At 55.5% G+C, this 15,427-nt stretch overlaps 1 protein-coding gene across 1 annotated transcript in view; it reads left to right on the top strand.

The window, feature by feature from the left end:
• Positions 1-9,000, top strand: part of LOC142731721 (uncharacterized) — a 43,757-nt gene extending 34,757 nt beyond the window's left edge. The window contains exons 6-7 of the mRNA XM_075849467.1: positions 4,581-4,806; positions 5,593-9,000. Of these exons, the coding sequence (XP_075705582.1) occupies positions 4,581-4,806; positions 5,593-6,109 (743 nt within the window). The 3' untranslated portion in view covers positions 6,110-9,000. The remainder of the gene's footprint in view (positions 1-4,580; positions 4,807-5,592) is intronic.
• The last annotated feature ends 6,427 nt before the right edge of the window (positions 9,001-15,427 follow it).

Here is a 15,427-nt window from a genome sequence, read left to right as displayed (position 1 = left end):
CACCTTCTTACATACGCCTCCTCGCCTTCTGTTATACGCCTCCTTACCTTCTTACATACGCCTCCTCGCCTTCTGTTATACGCCTCCTCACCTTCTGTTATACGCCTCCTCACCTTCTGTTATACGCCTCCTCACCTTCTTACATACGCCTCCTCGCCTTCTGTTATACGCCTCCTCACCTTCTGTTATACGCCTCCTCACCTTCTGTTATACGCCTCCTCACCTTCTTACATACGCCTCCTCGCCTTCTGTTATACGCCTTCTTACCTTCTTTTATTCTATATTTAAACTCACTTTTCACTATTTTGATCGCTTCATCATCCCGATCTAGGCTTTTTTCTTACTATTTAGTAACTCCTTGAGATCCTTTCCCATGGTTTCTTGTTTCCAAAACACTTCACTTGCACCTGCGGTACGATTAAATCAGTGCAAAAATTAATATAATCTGTTATGTGTTCTGTAACCTCATGAATATCACATCCATCTACCCTAACGCCAAACACGCCACAATCCGTTACTTCAAAACAGGCATTTAACTCTCCTCTCTTTCCTTAGTCCATTTTCTTACATGTTTAATTTCAACCGGGTTTGATTTTACCATTGGGCAATATACAGGCCAACCTAATACCAAATTATGGTCTGAACGACCCAACGGTGGTGGTATATTGGTACGATCTGCATTCCTCACGTTGGCATACAAGTCCAGCGTTCTGTCGCCTATTGTTGCACCTTCCACATACTGCATAACATTTGTTAAGACTCCACTCAATGACACATGATTAAAATCCCCTGTTCATACGAAAAACCAGTCCGGATATTCAGTCATGATACCGGATATTACAGATAAAACATCACACGCTACTTTAGCGTCCCCAGACGATGGAATATAGACCACCCCCCACCATCACAACATTAAATTCTCTCGGCAAGTAATATGGTCTTATTCCCACCACAAGCAATGCCACACCGATACTACAATAAGTCTTGTTCACAGTGATGTGCCCTGGATGACACCGTTTACTATTAATGTACAGAACCCCCCCCCCCTCTTTTCTTCCCTGTACTCTCAGTCTCTATCCGCTCTTACTAATTCGTACCCTGGAACTTCAATACTCGCATCGGTTATATCCGTGTGGAGCCACGTCTCGGTAAAAGCCAAAATACTACACTCCCTCACATCACGAACAAACATCCCCATTGCTACCAGCTCGTCTATTTTATTTGCAAGAGACCTCACATTCCCCATTAGAACAGATGGAACCGCCGGTTTATACCTCCTTCTTTTTGCCCGTACCTTATGGCCCACCCTGCACCCCCTAAACAGCCTCCACACATCCCTAGGAATCCTCACTAATTTAGGAATACCTTTCGGCATATCTTTGCGAATCTGTATTAACTCTCTCCTTGAATATTTAACCACAACAATGGTACCCCTGCTAAAAACCACAGAAAAACAATTCAATTCCTGTTTAGAATCGGCCAACAGTTCCTGCAGAATACCGAGGTCCGTTTGGACTTCGAGTCCTGAGTGTCCGCTATCTCCATGGAATAACCAGATGATTTAAGGCACGACGACAAATCAGATTCCCCTAACTGCATCCTCAATAACTATAATATTGGAAGTCTGGAAAAAATGGAACACAGCATTTGGCAAAAAATCCCTCCTAATCCCTCCATCCTTGTTGGCACTGGTTGCCTCATCAATCTGGCATGGGCCCCTCTGTCTGTGCTGGCAATGAATGTCAAGTAATGGCGGACAGACACCTCTCCAGCAGGCCTCCGGTAGTTTCCCGGCAGGTTCTCGCCTCTCCAGCAGGCCTCCGGTAGTTTCCCGGCAGGTTCTCGCCCCTCCAGCAGGCCTCCGGTAGTTTCCCGGCAGGTTCTCGCCCCTCCAGCAGGCCTCCGGTAGTTTCCCGGCAGGTTCTCGCCCCTCCAGCAGGCCTCCGGTAGTTTCCCGGCAGGTTCTCGCCTCTCCAGCAGGCCTCCGGTAGGTTCCCGGCAGGTTCTCGCCTCTCCAGCAGGCCTCCGGTAGATTCCCGGCAGGTTCTCGCCTCTCCAGCAGGCCTCCGGTAGGTTCCCGGCAGGTTCTCGCCCCTCCAGCAGGCCTCCGGTAGTTTCCCGGCAGGTTCTCGCCCCTCCAGCAGGCCTCCGGTAGTTTCCCGGCAGGTTCTCGCCCCTCCAGCAGGCCTCCGGTAGGTTCCCGGCAGGTTCTCGCCTCTCCAGCAGGCCTCCGGTAGTTTCCCGGCAGGTTCTCGCCTCTCCAGCAGGCCTCCGGTAGTTTCCCGGCAGGTTCTCGCCCCTCCAGCAGGCCTCCGGTAGGTTCCCGGCAGGTTCTCGCCTCTCCAGCAGGCCTCCGGTAGTTTCCCGGCAGGTTCTCGCCTCTCCAGCAGGCCTCCGGTAGGTTCCCGGCAGGTTCTCGCCTCTCCAGCAGGCCTCCGGTAGGTTCCCGGCAGGTTCTCGACTCTCCAGCAGGCCTCCGGTAGTTTCCCGGCAGGTTCTCGCCCCTCCAGCAGGCCTCCGGTAGTTTCCCGGCAGGTTCTCGCCCCTCCAGCAGGCCTCCGGTAGTTTCCGGCAGGTTCTCGCCTCTCCAGCAGGCCTCCGGTAGGTTCCCGGCAGGTTCTCGCCTCTCCAGCAGGCCTCCGGTAGGTTCCCGGCAGGTTCTCGCCTCTCCAGCAGGCCTCCGGTAGGTTCCCGGCAGGTTCTCGCCTCTCCAGCAGGCCTCCGGTAGGTTCCCGGCAGGTTCTCGCCTCTCCAGCAGGCCTCCGGTAGTTTCCCGGCAGGTTCTCGCCCCTCCAGCAGGCCTCCGGTAGGTTCCCGGCAGGTTCTCGCCTCTCCGGTAGGCCTCCGGTAGTTTCCCGGCAGGTTCTCGCCTCTCCGGTAGGCCTCCGGTAGTTTCCCGGCAGGTTCTCGCCTCTCCGGCAGGCCTCCGGTAGTTTCCCGGCAGGTTCTCGCCTCTCCGGCAGGCCTCCGGTAGTTTCCCGGCAGGTTCTCGCCTCTCCAGCAGGCCTCCAAAGTCACTGCTGGTCCGTGCTCTTTCACAGCCGGACCAGCACTTCCTCCAGACACTCCGCAGTCTTTCACTGCCGGCCCCCTGCGGTTTAGGTAAATGTACCATGTGGTCCTGCTCTCTCACGGCTGGTCCAACACGGCGCCTCCTTCTCTCCGGGCACCCCACAGAATCTCTCAGCTGTTCACCTGCACTTGTCGGTCTGTGTACCATGCGGTCAGGCTCCCTCCTTTGCTGCGGCATATCGGTCTGCTAAGGTGTTGGGAACGGGGAACTTGATCATGGTTGTGAATCACACTATTGATAGCTCCCAATAGTGACCCCATCCCTTCCACACCTTCGGTACCAGGTCTGCTATTTAATGAACTGGGGTTGATTGATATTTTCCAACATAAATACCTGCATACCTAAGTGTTTGTCACTCTCTGGGTAGAAACTATGTCCCGAATAGATGATATGGTTGGTAACTCCCCCATGCTATCGCTGATTGAGACCGTATCCTAGAAGAGCAGGGCAGTGTCGGATCATTCCACCATGGTCATGAGCTTTGCACTCCCAGGCCCGCCAACGCCCAACAGCATGAAAATACATCCCTTTTGGGTGACCCCGATAGGTCCAAATGACCGAGTCCCAGAACTAGAGGGGCGCCATACCGCTCATTGTATGTTTGATGATTGTAATGTATGATGGGACACTGTGAAGACCTCCCTGAGAGGGTGCCTTCGATCCACCATTTCCTTTTTGAAACTAGAATCATTCAGAGAGGGAAGGGACCCGGCCCAGCAGAGCGATGCCATGGAGGCACAGTCCCCCGCAGACCCCACACACAGGAATAAAGACATCAGGTTGCAGGCGGGAGGGAAATACTGGTTGTTTTTACAGGAAATGATTCTCTGCTAAGCAAACGAATTGTGAGAAGGGTAATCGGTCCAGCAACCCGCTATCTCATATAACTCATCAGATCTCCCACAGCCCGGCTCTTCGGAAGCTTCTGGATGGACAGGGCAGCGGTCTGACGGACTCCCCGGGAATTGCTGAGACGTTTGCAGTTTTATCGAGACTTGTACAATCCGCGTACGTACTGACTGACCTAGTCTTATGTGGATGGTAGAACATCTCAATCTGGATGAAGGCCCTAGAACTTCATATAACAAGAGATCGCGCAGGCCTTGAAAGATGTGTCGAGGGGGAAGCCCCCGATGGGAACCCCATAGAGGTTTACAACAAGCGCTTCGATCATCTCATCCCCGCGCTCTACCTTCTCACACGCCCTCAGATTCGGTGATTTGCCAGAGAGAACGTGTGATGCCCCGATGATCCCGAATAGATAGATGATCCCGAATACAGCGATGATCCTGAATAGATCGATGATCCCGATAATACTGACTACGGAATACAAATTACTGACCGAAATACCAGCAAACAGACTCCACAGGGTTATTAAGCCGGTAACTCATCCGGATCAGTCCGGCTTTATGCCAGGGAATCCCCCTCGCATAATATTAGGAGGGTACAGGCTGTTACTCAAATTGGGGGATATTCTGTCAGGTAACGATGATTTCTCTCTTCACAGGGGACTCGCCGTCTCTGCAGAACTTGGCTCTCAACCTGAAGAACCTCTACAGTCTAGAAATCAACCTCCCGTCTACATCCACCCCGGCCCCGATGCACGGTCGCACTGCGCCTGTTCGGACCATGGGAGAATCTTACCTCAACCGCCTCAACATGGAGAAAGACGTGGTCACCCGCAGGGTGGGGGGCTCCGAGGTCACGCCAGGCCAGAGAGCGGATGAGGACAGGTAAGTGATGAGGCCGGTGACATCACGTCATAGCCTGTAAAAGGAAAGTGGAGACCCCGGCTTCTCGGCCAATCACTCCTCTTGATGGCCATTGGCTGGGGGAGCTGCACGGTGGGGCCCCCTTCACAATGCTGCAGGAGCGGTATGCAGCCCCCCGACTCTGCTACAGGGAGCGCACAGCCTCTTGTCTGCTGTATCCTGGTATAATGAGGAGTCCTATAACTTTCTAAAGCAACGGGTGCTTCAATACCTCACCATTGTCAAGATCTCTGAGTGCTGTCAGTGAATGAGGCTGAAAACTCATCCCAACCAAATACTTCACAGGTGAGGTGTGTTACAATGTATCAGTGCAGATAATCCGCTCTCCTTGACTCCTCACTGATGGATTTTACCTGCCCTGATACCTTGTAACAAACCCTCAGATATGTAAGCAGGACTAGGACACAGCAAGCAGAGATGTTGAGGGATTGACACAAAGTTCATCAGAAAGTGGCTATATTTTCCACAGACTGGACATGCCGTCTTCTTAACCCTTCCTGTACATGTTTACAGGGCTGTATCATGGCCATATAGACAATCAGATGTTCCCCTTGTTGTAGCCGGCAGGTTTGAAGAAGTGACAGCAGAACTGGCCGCCATATTGGTTGTCACTTCTGAATGTTCTTCCCTGAACGGGTTCTCACCAGGTTTGGTCTCCGTGGTCGTGACCGGGTGACTAGAGAGTCCACATCTAGCGTGTCTGGTCTATTTCATACATCTCACGGTTCTCTTCTCTTCATCTCTTAGGCTTCTTTCTTCTATTTTGAAGCTGATCCCCCCTCCCCCAGCAATCGCCAGGAAGAGGTTATCAAAGATCTTCCCTGCACAAGTGGTAGAGTCCAAGTCATCTGAAAGCATCAGCCACAACACCCCGACCAGCGTCACCACCATCACGTCCTGCTCCATAACACCCGCACCTCTGCACCCCCAGGGCGGCAGCACCCAGTCTTTTAACAACTCCTGCTTCCCAGTTTTTGAAAATGGAGATCTCTCCCCTATAAAAGAAAGGTCTTCCCACCAGGAGCGCGGAGGGGATCATGGAACATTTCATTCTATTACCAGCAGCTACGACAACCTGGAGGATACAGTCACCATCGTGCCAGACGGGGTGACGGAGCATTGGAGCCTCGAGAACACCCTCCCGTTCTCCACAGCCAATGACACCTGCCTACACATCAGCTTCTCCGAGGACGATTGTCCCGACGTGGACTCAGACCACGTGATAAGTCACAAGCCGTGGCGGCTCATCAAAAACGGAAACTGACTGCTTTTTACCAAGGTCAATAATGAAGGTGTAAAGAACCCGAATACATGAAAAGGAGCCGGAGCGAGAAATTCTCCACCCAGCGGCAATCAGAGACTCGGAAAAAATGAATAATGATCAGGTGGTGAAATAAGAGGCAATTACTTTTTCTTGACGCTACACGAGCGGCTGGAGGGGGGGGGGTGCGGGACATTGACCCGTTTCACGTGACCCTAAACACTACTGTATATTCGGTGTCACCCGGCTGGCATGTTCCACTGTCCTTGCGGATGCCTGAGAATGGCGCAGGGGCAGGAGACCACCTGGGGGATGGTGGGGTGATAGAGGAGAACGCCTTCAGTTACAAGGTGTTGCCTGTAGATGGCTCCAGAGAGTAGTGATCGTCCGGTGTGTAATTAACGGATGAATTACAGAGTGGGATATATTTTTACACACAGATCTTTAGTTTTTTACTTTTATGATGATTAGTTTGCCATTAACTTGTTCTATGATTTACATTCTTGAGGGAATCTACAGTGTTCAAATGTCCATAAACTGAAATAAGAGCGCCACCTAATGGCTACAAGATCACAAAAAAAATCTGAGAGTCGGATGACTAGTACATTTATTTCCATCGGCTTTTAGGGGAATGACCGGTCCGGCCCTTTCACGCGGTTCCTCCTGTATGTTTGACGTATGTGTCAGGAAAGCTCCCAGTGCATATCATCAAATCGTACCCATCGGCTTCCATTATTCCTCTGCCACGTGGCATACGCCGGGTGTACGGTCTTTTTCTCGTTTTTTGCTGGATAGAATAGCGTATTCTTGTACACTGCTCCATCCAGAAGCAAATCACAAAAAAAAGTGAACGTGTGGTCTACGTTTTATAAACACGGGAGCCAATGGGTGACGGATGCCAAAGAATGGCAGGACCCCGACGTTGGGTGATAATATACCGCCATTATTACTCGTGAGCAACGGCAAGGAAGACGTCCGCTGTTTTCCATTGTTCCTTTGGGCACCATTGGCCCAGACGCCTGGCAGCCGCTCCAGACACGTCTGAGGGTTTTGGGCATAACCTGTATGTCCCGCTGTCTTGTGATTATCCAGGGATCGCCCTTGTGCTTTTCCTACTGTTTGGCATCTATTTAATGTAGAAGTCATGAGATTTTCTATAGCTTGTGATGGACACATGAAACTTCTACTACTATAGTCTATAGGGGCCACTGCTTTATGTATATGTTGGGAGCTTCAGTGTGAAGAGCCTTAAAGGGAACCGGTCACCAGCATTTCACCTATTAAACCAGCAATACCTGGTGGAAGTGGGTGAACAATCATTGTTATGTAACTGGTAATTCTCTTCTTAGTCGGCTCTGTACCTCTAGTATTCCGTTTTTTTGTGTCGTATGCTAATGAGCATAAAAGGGTTGAGCCTTTGAGTTGACTCCGCCTCCTTACTTTTGATTGACAGCTCCTCGCCTTCCCCGCTTGTGCATGGATGTCCTCCTCTGGTGTGTGCGCCAGGGTTATTACGATAAAAGGCGTGAAATGTTTGCAGACCATTATTTACAGTCGGAGGAGGGGTTTAGGAGAGCGGATAACGGCAATGAACATCTGACCGCAGCAGCCGGCGAGGGATGAAGTTCTGGTGACCGGTTCCCTTTGTGCGGCCGTTGATTGAAGGATTAGCTTTGGAGAGATGTCGTCTTCAGTTGTCTTGTGACTTGGACTCCTCTCATGCCTTTGATGAGAACCGCAGTATAATTGTCAGTGCTGCTTTCTCTGAGGAATCCTGGTGTCCATGCATTACATAGATTGATTTCAGTCGGCGCCCTGTAATGTAGCGGGTCCCCTGATTGCCGGGGTCCCCAGGGAGTCCTGCCTAATTGAAAGGACTTTCTAAAGCAGACAACACTTTTAGGCTCTGTTCATACATCCATTAAAATCCAATGTGTATTTCCGCAGCAGAAATCTGAGGATTAGTCCGTTGTGACACAGAGTTGGCCCCAAAACCCATGTCAAATGTGACGTATGAACGAGGCTTAAAGAGTACCGGTCGTTTTAGGTGACTTTTCAGAATAAGCGGTCATGTGTGTACACCAGAAATAACCCTTTATGTGACCATTAGAAGACGCGTGTATCGTTTTTACTAGTTTAGCGCTCTATATGTTCTAATGGTCCGTTTTTCCTGAGCTAGGGTTCATTGTTTAACTGCTATGATGTCTTCCATGCAAAGCACACAGAGAAAAGAGAATCCTGTAAAAAACCCTCAGAAACAGCAGCAGTAATGAGCAGTGTAGCTGAGAATCCAGCGCTGGGGTGAGATGGTAGAACACATATTAGAAGCAGCTCAACCTTGAGGATATTATACATCAGTAATGAGCAGTGAAGCTGTGAATCCAGCAGGGAGGTGAAATAGAACAATTACAGAGACGCTGCTGTTTTAAGTGTGTCTGTGCCTCTGTCTTACTCCAGCGGCTCCCTCCTCCCCTCTCCAAAGACTTCTATGGACTGTATGTAATCTTTACTCCAGTGAGCTGATAAACCAGTGAATTAATCAATCATTGAGTGAATGATCAGTGCAGGGGGAGAAGTCTGATAAGTGGAGAAAGAGGCCTTTTCTCTAATAAAATATATTACCAAAAGTTTCTTATATTCACTTGCACTATTGATTTCTGCAACGTTTGGTGGAACGACAGTGACCGTTTAAGTGTAGGAACACACGCAGCAGAGGATCTGTGCTTCACCGTGAACGTAGCCTCAATCTCCTCAAGCAATAAAAGGCCGGCTGCGGCTGGACGATGCTACTACCACGCAAGTCTAATGTGATTACATATCAGGCGGAGCAGAAGGAGACGGGAACACTGGGTAAAGCACAAGGAAGACTGATGTAGCAGGCGATATAGGGAGCAGAGTACGTAGAGGTGGGTCCTGCAGGCGATATAGGGAGCAGAGTACGTAGAGGTGGGTCCTGCAGGTGATAGTGGGAGCGGAGTACGTAGAGGTGGGCCCTGCAGGTGATAGTGGGAGCGGAGTACGTAGAGGTCGGTCCTACAGGCGATACAGGGAGCGGAGTACGTAGGAGGTGGGTCCTGCAGGCGATACAGGGAGCGGAGTACGTAGAGGTGGGTCCTACAGGCGATACAGGGAGCGGAGTACGTAGAGGTGGGTCCTGCAGGCGATAGTGGGAGCGGAGTACGTAGAGGTGGGTCCTGCAGGTGATAGTGGGAGCGGAGTACGTAGAGGTGGGTCCTGCAGGCGATACAGGGAGCGGAGTACGTAGAGGTGGGTCCTGCAGGCGACAGTGGGAGCGGAGTATGTAGAGGTGGGTCCTGCAGGCGACAGTGGGAGCGGAGTACGTAGAGGTGGGTCCTGCAGGCGATAGTGGGAGCGGAGTACGTAGAGGTGGGTCCTGCAGGCGATACAGGGAGCGGAGTACGTAGAGGTGGGTCCTGCAGGCGACAGTGGGAGCGGAGTACGTAGAGGTGGGTCCTGCAGGCGACAGTGGGAGCGGAATACGTAGAGGTGGGTCCTGCAGGCGATACAGGGAGCGGAGTACGTAGAGGTGGGTCCTGCAGGCGATACAGGGAGCGGAGTACGTAGAGGTGGGTCCTGCAGGCGATACAGGGAGCGGAGTACGTAGAGGTGGGTCCTGCAGGCGATACAGGGAGCGGAGTGCGTAGAGGTGGGTCCTGCAGGCGACAGTGGGAGCGGAGTACGTAGAGGTGGGTCCTGCAGGCGACAGTGGGAGCGGAGTACGTAGAGGTGGGTCCTGCAGGCGATACAGGGAGCGGAGTACGTAGAGGTGGGTCCTGCAGGTGATAGAGGGAGCGGAGTACGTAGAGGTGGGTCCTGCAGGCGACAGTGGGAGCGGAGTACGTAGAGGTGGGTCCTGCAGGCGATACAGGGAGCGGAGTACGTAGAGATGGGTCCTGCAGGCGACAGTGGGAGCTGAGTACGTAGAGGTGGGTACTGCAGGCGACAGTGGGAGCGGAGTACGTAGAGGTGGGTCCTGCAGGTGATAGTGGGAGCGGAGTACGTAGAGGTGGGTCCTGCAGGCGATACAGGGAGCGGAGTACGTAGAGGTGGGTCCTGCAGGCGACAGTGGGAGCGGAGTACGTAGAGGTGGGTCCTGCAGGCGACAGTGGGAGCGGAGTACGTAGAGGTGGGTCCTGCAGGCGATACAGGGAGCGGAGTACGTAGAGGTGGGTCCTGCAGGCGATACAGGGAGCGGAGTACGTAGAGGTGGGTCCTGCAGGCGATACAGGGAGCGGAGTTCGTAGAGGTGGGTCCTGCAGGCGACAGTGGGAGCGGAGTACGTAGAGGTGGGTCCTGCAGGCGATACAGGGAGCGGAGTACGTAGAGGTGGGTCCTGCAGGCGATACAGGGAGCGGAGTACGTAGAGGTGGGTCCTGCAGGCGATACAGGGAGCGGAGTACGTAGAGGTGGGTCCTGCAGGCGACAGTGGGAGCGGAGTACGTAGAGGTGGGTCCTGCAGGCGATACAGGGAGCGGAGTACGTAGTGGTGGGTCCTGCAGGTGATAGAGGGAGCGGAGTACGTAGAGGTGGGTCCTGCAGGCGACAGTGGGAGCGGAGTACGTAGAGGTGGGTCCTGCAGGCGACAGTGGGAGCGGAGTACGTAGAGGTGGGTACTGCAGGCGATACAGGGAGCGGAGTACGTAGAGGTGGGTCCTGCAGGCGATACAGGGAGCGGAGTACGTAGAGGTGGGTCCTGCAGGCGATACAGGGAGCGGAGTGCGTAGAGGTGGGTCCTGCAGGCGACAGTGGGAGCGGAGTACGTAGAGGTGGGTCCTGCAGGCGATACAGGGAGCGGAGTACGTAGAGGTGGGTCCTGCAGGTGATAGAGGGAGCGGAGTACGTAGAGGTGGGTCCTGCAGGCGACAGTGGGAGCGGAGTACGTAGAGGTGGGTCCTGCAGGCGATACAGGGAGCGGAGTACGTAGAGGTGGGTCCTGCAGGCGACAGTGGGAGCTGAGTATGTAGAGGTGGGTACTGCAGGCGACAGTGGGAGCGGAGTACGTAGAGGTGGGTCCTGCAGGCGATAGTGGGAGCGGAGTACGTAGAGGTGGGTCCTGCAGGCGATACAGGGAGCGGAGTACGTAGAGGTGGGTCCTGCAGGCGACAGTGGGAGCGGAGTACGTAGAGGTGGGTCCTGCAGGCGATACAGGGAGCGGAGTACGTAGAGGTGGGTCCTGCAGGCGATACAGGGAGCGGAGTACGTAGAGGTGGGTCCTGCAGGCGATACAGGGAGCGGAGTACGTAGAGGTGGGTCCTGCAGGCGATACAGGGAGCGGAATACGTAGAGGTGGGTCCTGCAGGCGACAGTGGGAGCGGAGTACGTAGAGGTGGGTCCTGCAGGCGATACAGGGAGCGGAGTACGTAGAGGTGGGTCCTGCAGGCGATACAGGGAGCGGAGTACGTAGAGGTGGGTCCTGCAGGCGATACAGGGAGCGGAGTACGTAGAGGTGGGTCCTGCAGGCGATACAGGGAGCGGAGTACGTAGAGGTGGGTCCTGCAGGCGATACAGGGAGCGGAGTACGTAGAGGTGGGTCCTGCAGGCGATACAGGGAGCGGAGTACGTAGAGGTGGGTCCTGCAGGCGATACAGGGAGCGGAGTACGTAGAGGTGGGTCCTGCAGGCGATACAGGGAGCGGAGTACGTAGAGGAGGGTCCTGCAGGCGATACAGGGAGCGGAGTACGTAGAGGTGGGTCCTGCAGGCGACAGTGGGAGCGGAGTACGTAGAGGTGGGTCCTGCAGGCGATACAGGGAGCGGAGTACGTAGAGGTGGGTCCTGCAGGCGACAGTGGGAGCGGAGTACGTAGAGGTGGGTCCTGCAGGCGATACAGGGAGCGGAGTACGTAGAGGTGGGTCCTGCAGGCGATACAGGGAGCGGAGTACGTAGAGGTGGGTCCTGCAGGCGATACAGGGAGCGGAGTACGTAGAGGTGGGTCCTGCAGGCGACAGTGGGAGCGGAGTACGTAGAGGTGGGTCCTGCAGGCGATACAGGGAGCGGAGTACGTAGAGGTGGGTCCTGCAGGCGATACAGGGAGCGGAGTACGTAGAGGTGGGTCCTGCAGGCGATACAGGGAGCGGAGTACGTAGAGGTGGGTCCTGCAGGCGATACAGGGAGCGGAGTACGTAGAGGTGGGTCCTGCAGGCGATAGAGGGAGCGGAGTAGGTAGAGGTGGGTCCTGCAGGCGATACAGGGAGCGGAGTAGGTAGAGGTGGGTCCTGCAGGCGATACAGGGAGCGGAGTAGGTAGAGGTGGGTCCTGCAGGCGATACAGGGAGCGGAGTAGGTAGAGGTGGGTCCTGCAGGCGATACAGGGAGCGGAGTACGTAGAGGTGGGTCCTGCAGGCGACAGTGGGAGCGGAGTACGTAGAGGTGGGTCCTGCAGGCGATATAGGGAGCAGAGTACATAGAGGTGGGTCCTGCAGGCGATACAGGGAGCGGAGTACGTAGAGGTGGGTCCTGCAGGTGATAGTGGGAGCGGAGTACGTAGAGGTGGGCCCTGCAGGTGATAGTGGGAGCGGAGTACGTAGAGGTCGGTCCAACAGGCGATACAGGGAGCGGAGTACGTAGGAGGTGGGTCCTGCAGGCGATACAGGGAGCGGAGTACGTAGAGGTGGGTCCTACAGGCGATACAGGGAGCGGAGTACGTAGAGGTGGGTCCTGCAGGCGATAGTGGGAGCGGAGTACGTAGAGGTGGGTCCTGCAGGTGATAGTGGGAGCGGAGTACGTAGAGGTGGGTCCTGCAGGCGATACAGGGAGCGGAGTACGTAGAGGTGGGTCCTGCAGGCGACAGTGGGAGCGGAGTATGTAGAGGTGGGTCCTGCAGGCGATAGAGGGAGCGGAGTACGTAGAGGTGGGTCCTGCAGGCGATAGTGGGAGCGGAGTACGTAGAGGTGGGTCCTGCACGCGATAGTGGGAGCGGAGTACGTAGAGGTGGGTCCTGCAGGCGACAGTGGGAGCTGAGTACGTAGAGGTGGGTCCTGCAGGCGACAGTGGGAGCGGAGTACGTAGAGGTGGGTCCTGCAGGCGATACAGGGAGCGGAGTACGTAGAGGTGGGTCCTGCTGGCGATACAGGGAGCGGAGTAGGTAGAGGTGGGTCCTGCAGGCGATAGAGGGAGCGGAGTAGGTAGAGGTGGGTCCTGCAGGCGATATAGGGAGCAGAGTACGTAGAGGTGGGTCCTGCAGGCGATACAGGGAGCGGAGTACGTAGAGGTGGGTCCTGCAGGCGATAGAGGGAGCGGAGTACGTAGAGGTGGGTCCTGCAGGCGACAGTAGGAGCGGAGTACGTAGAGGTGGGTCCTGCAGGCGATACAGGGAGCGGAGTACGTAGAGGTGGGTCCTGCAGGCGATACAGGGAGCGGAGTACGTAGAGGTGGGTCCTGCAGGCGATACAGGGAGCGGAGTACGTAGAGGTGGGTCCTGCAGGCGATACAGGGAGCGGAGTACGTAGAGGTGGGTCCTGCAGGCGATAGAGGGAGCGGAGTAGGTAGAGGTGGGTCCTGCAGGCGATAGAGGGAGCGGAGTAGGTAGAGGTGGGTCCTGCAGGCGATAGAGGGAGCGGAGTAGGTAGAGGTGGGTCCTGAAGGCGATACAGGGAGCGGAGTAGGTAGAGGTGGGTCCTGCAGGCGATAGAGGGAGCGGAGTAGGTAGAGGTGGGTCCTGCAGGCGATATAGGGAGCAGAGTACGTAGAGGTGGGTCCTGCAGGCGACAGTGGGAGCGGAGTACGTAGAGGTGGGTCCTGCAGGCGATATAGGGAGCGGAGTACGTAGAGGTGGGTCCTGCAGGCGACAGTGGGAGCTGAGTATGTAGAGGTGGGTCCTGCAGGCGACAGTGGGAGCGGAGTACGTAGAGGTGGGTCCTGCAGGTGATAGTGGGAGCGGAGTACATAGAGGTGGGTCCTGCAGGCGATACAGGGAGCGGAGTACGTAGAGGTGGGTCCTGCAGGCGACAGTGGGAGCGGAGTACGTAGAGGTGGGTCCTGCAGGCGACAGTGGGAGCGGAGTACGTAGAGGTGGGTCCTGCAGGCGATAGAGGGAGCGGAGTACGTAGAGGTGGGTCCTGCAGGCGACAGTGGGAGCGGAGTACGTAGAGGTGGGTCCTGCAGGTGACAGTGGGAGCGGAGTACGTAGAGGTGGGTCCTGCAGGTGATAGTGGGAGCGGAGTACATAGAGGTGGGTCCTGCAGGCGATACAGGGAGCGGAGTACGTAGAGGTGGGTCCTGCAGGCGACAGTGGGAGCGGAGTACGTAGAGGTGGGTCCTGCAGGCGACAGTGGGAGCGGAGTACGTAGAGGTGGGTCCTGCAGGCGATAGAGGGAGCGGAGTACGTAGAGGTGGGTCCTGCAGGCGACAGTGGGAGCGGAGTACGTAGAGGTGGGTCCTGCAGGCGATACAGGGTGCGGAGTACGTAGAGGTGGGTCCTGCAGGCGATACAGGGAGCGGAGTACGTAGAGGTGGGTCCTGCAGGCGATAGAGGGAGCGGAGTAGGTAGAGGTGGGTCCTGCAGGCGATACAGGGAGCGGAGTACGTAGAGGTGGGTTCTGCAGGCGATACAGGGAGCGGAGTACGTAGAGGTGGGTCCTGCAGGCGATACAGGGAGCGGAGTACGTAGAGGTGGGTCCTGCAGGCGATAGAGGGAGCGGAGTAGGTAGAGGTGGGTCCTGCAGGTGATAGAGGGAGCGGAGTACGTAGAGGTGGGTCCTGCAGGCGACAGTGGGAGCGGAGTACGTAGAGGTGGGTCCTGCAGGCGATATAGGGAGCGGAGTACGTAGAGGTGGGTCCTGCAGGCGACAGTGGGAGCTGAGTATGTAGAGGTGGGTCCTGCAGGCGACAGTGGGAGCTGAGTACGTAGAGGTGGGTCCTGCAGGTGATAGTGGGAGCGGAGTACATAGAGGTGGGTCCTGCAGGCGATACAGGGAGCGGAGTACGTAGAGGTGGGTCCTGCAGGCGACAGTGGGAGCGGAGTACGTAGAGGTGGGTCCTGCAGGCGACAGTGGGAGCGGAGTACGTAGAGGTGGGTCCTGCAGGCGATACAGGGAGCGGAGTACGTAGAGGTGGGTCCTGCAGGCGATACAGGGAGCGGAGTACGTAGAGGTGGGTCCTGCAGGCGATACAGGGAGCGGAGTACGTAGAGGTGGGTCCTGCAGGCGATACAGGGAGCGGAGTACGTAGAGGTAGGTCCTGCAGGCGACAGTGGGAGCGGAGTACGTAGAGGTGGGTCCTGCAGGCGATACAGGGAGCGGAGTACGTAGAGGTGGGTCCTGCAGGTGATAGAGGGAGCGGAGTACATAGAGGTGGGTCCTGCAG

The sequence above is a fragment of the Rhinoderma darwinii genome, unplaced genomic scaffold (genome assembly GCF_050947455.1).
Source record: "Rhinoderma darwinii isolate aRhiDar2 unplaced genomic scaffold, aRhiDar2.hap1 Scaffold_862, whole genome shotgun sequence".
Lineage (NCBI taxonomy): Eukaryota > Metazoa > Chordata > Amphibia > Anura > Rhinodermatidae > Rhinoderma > Rhinoderma darwinii.
This window is presented reverse-complemented; position numbering and strand designations above follow the sequence as displayed.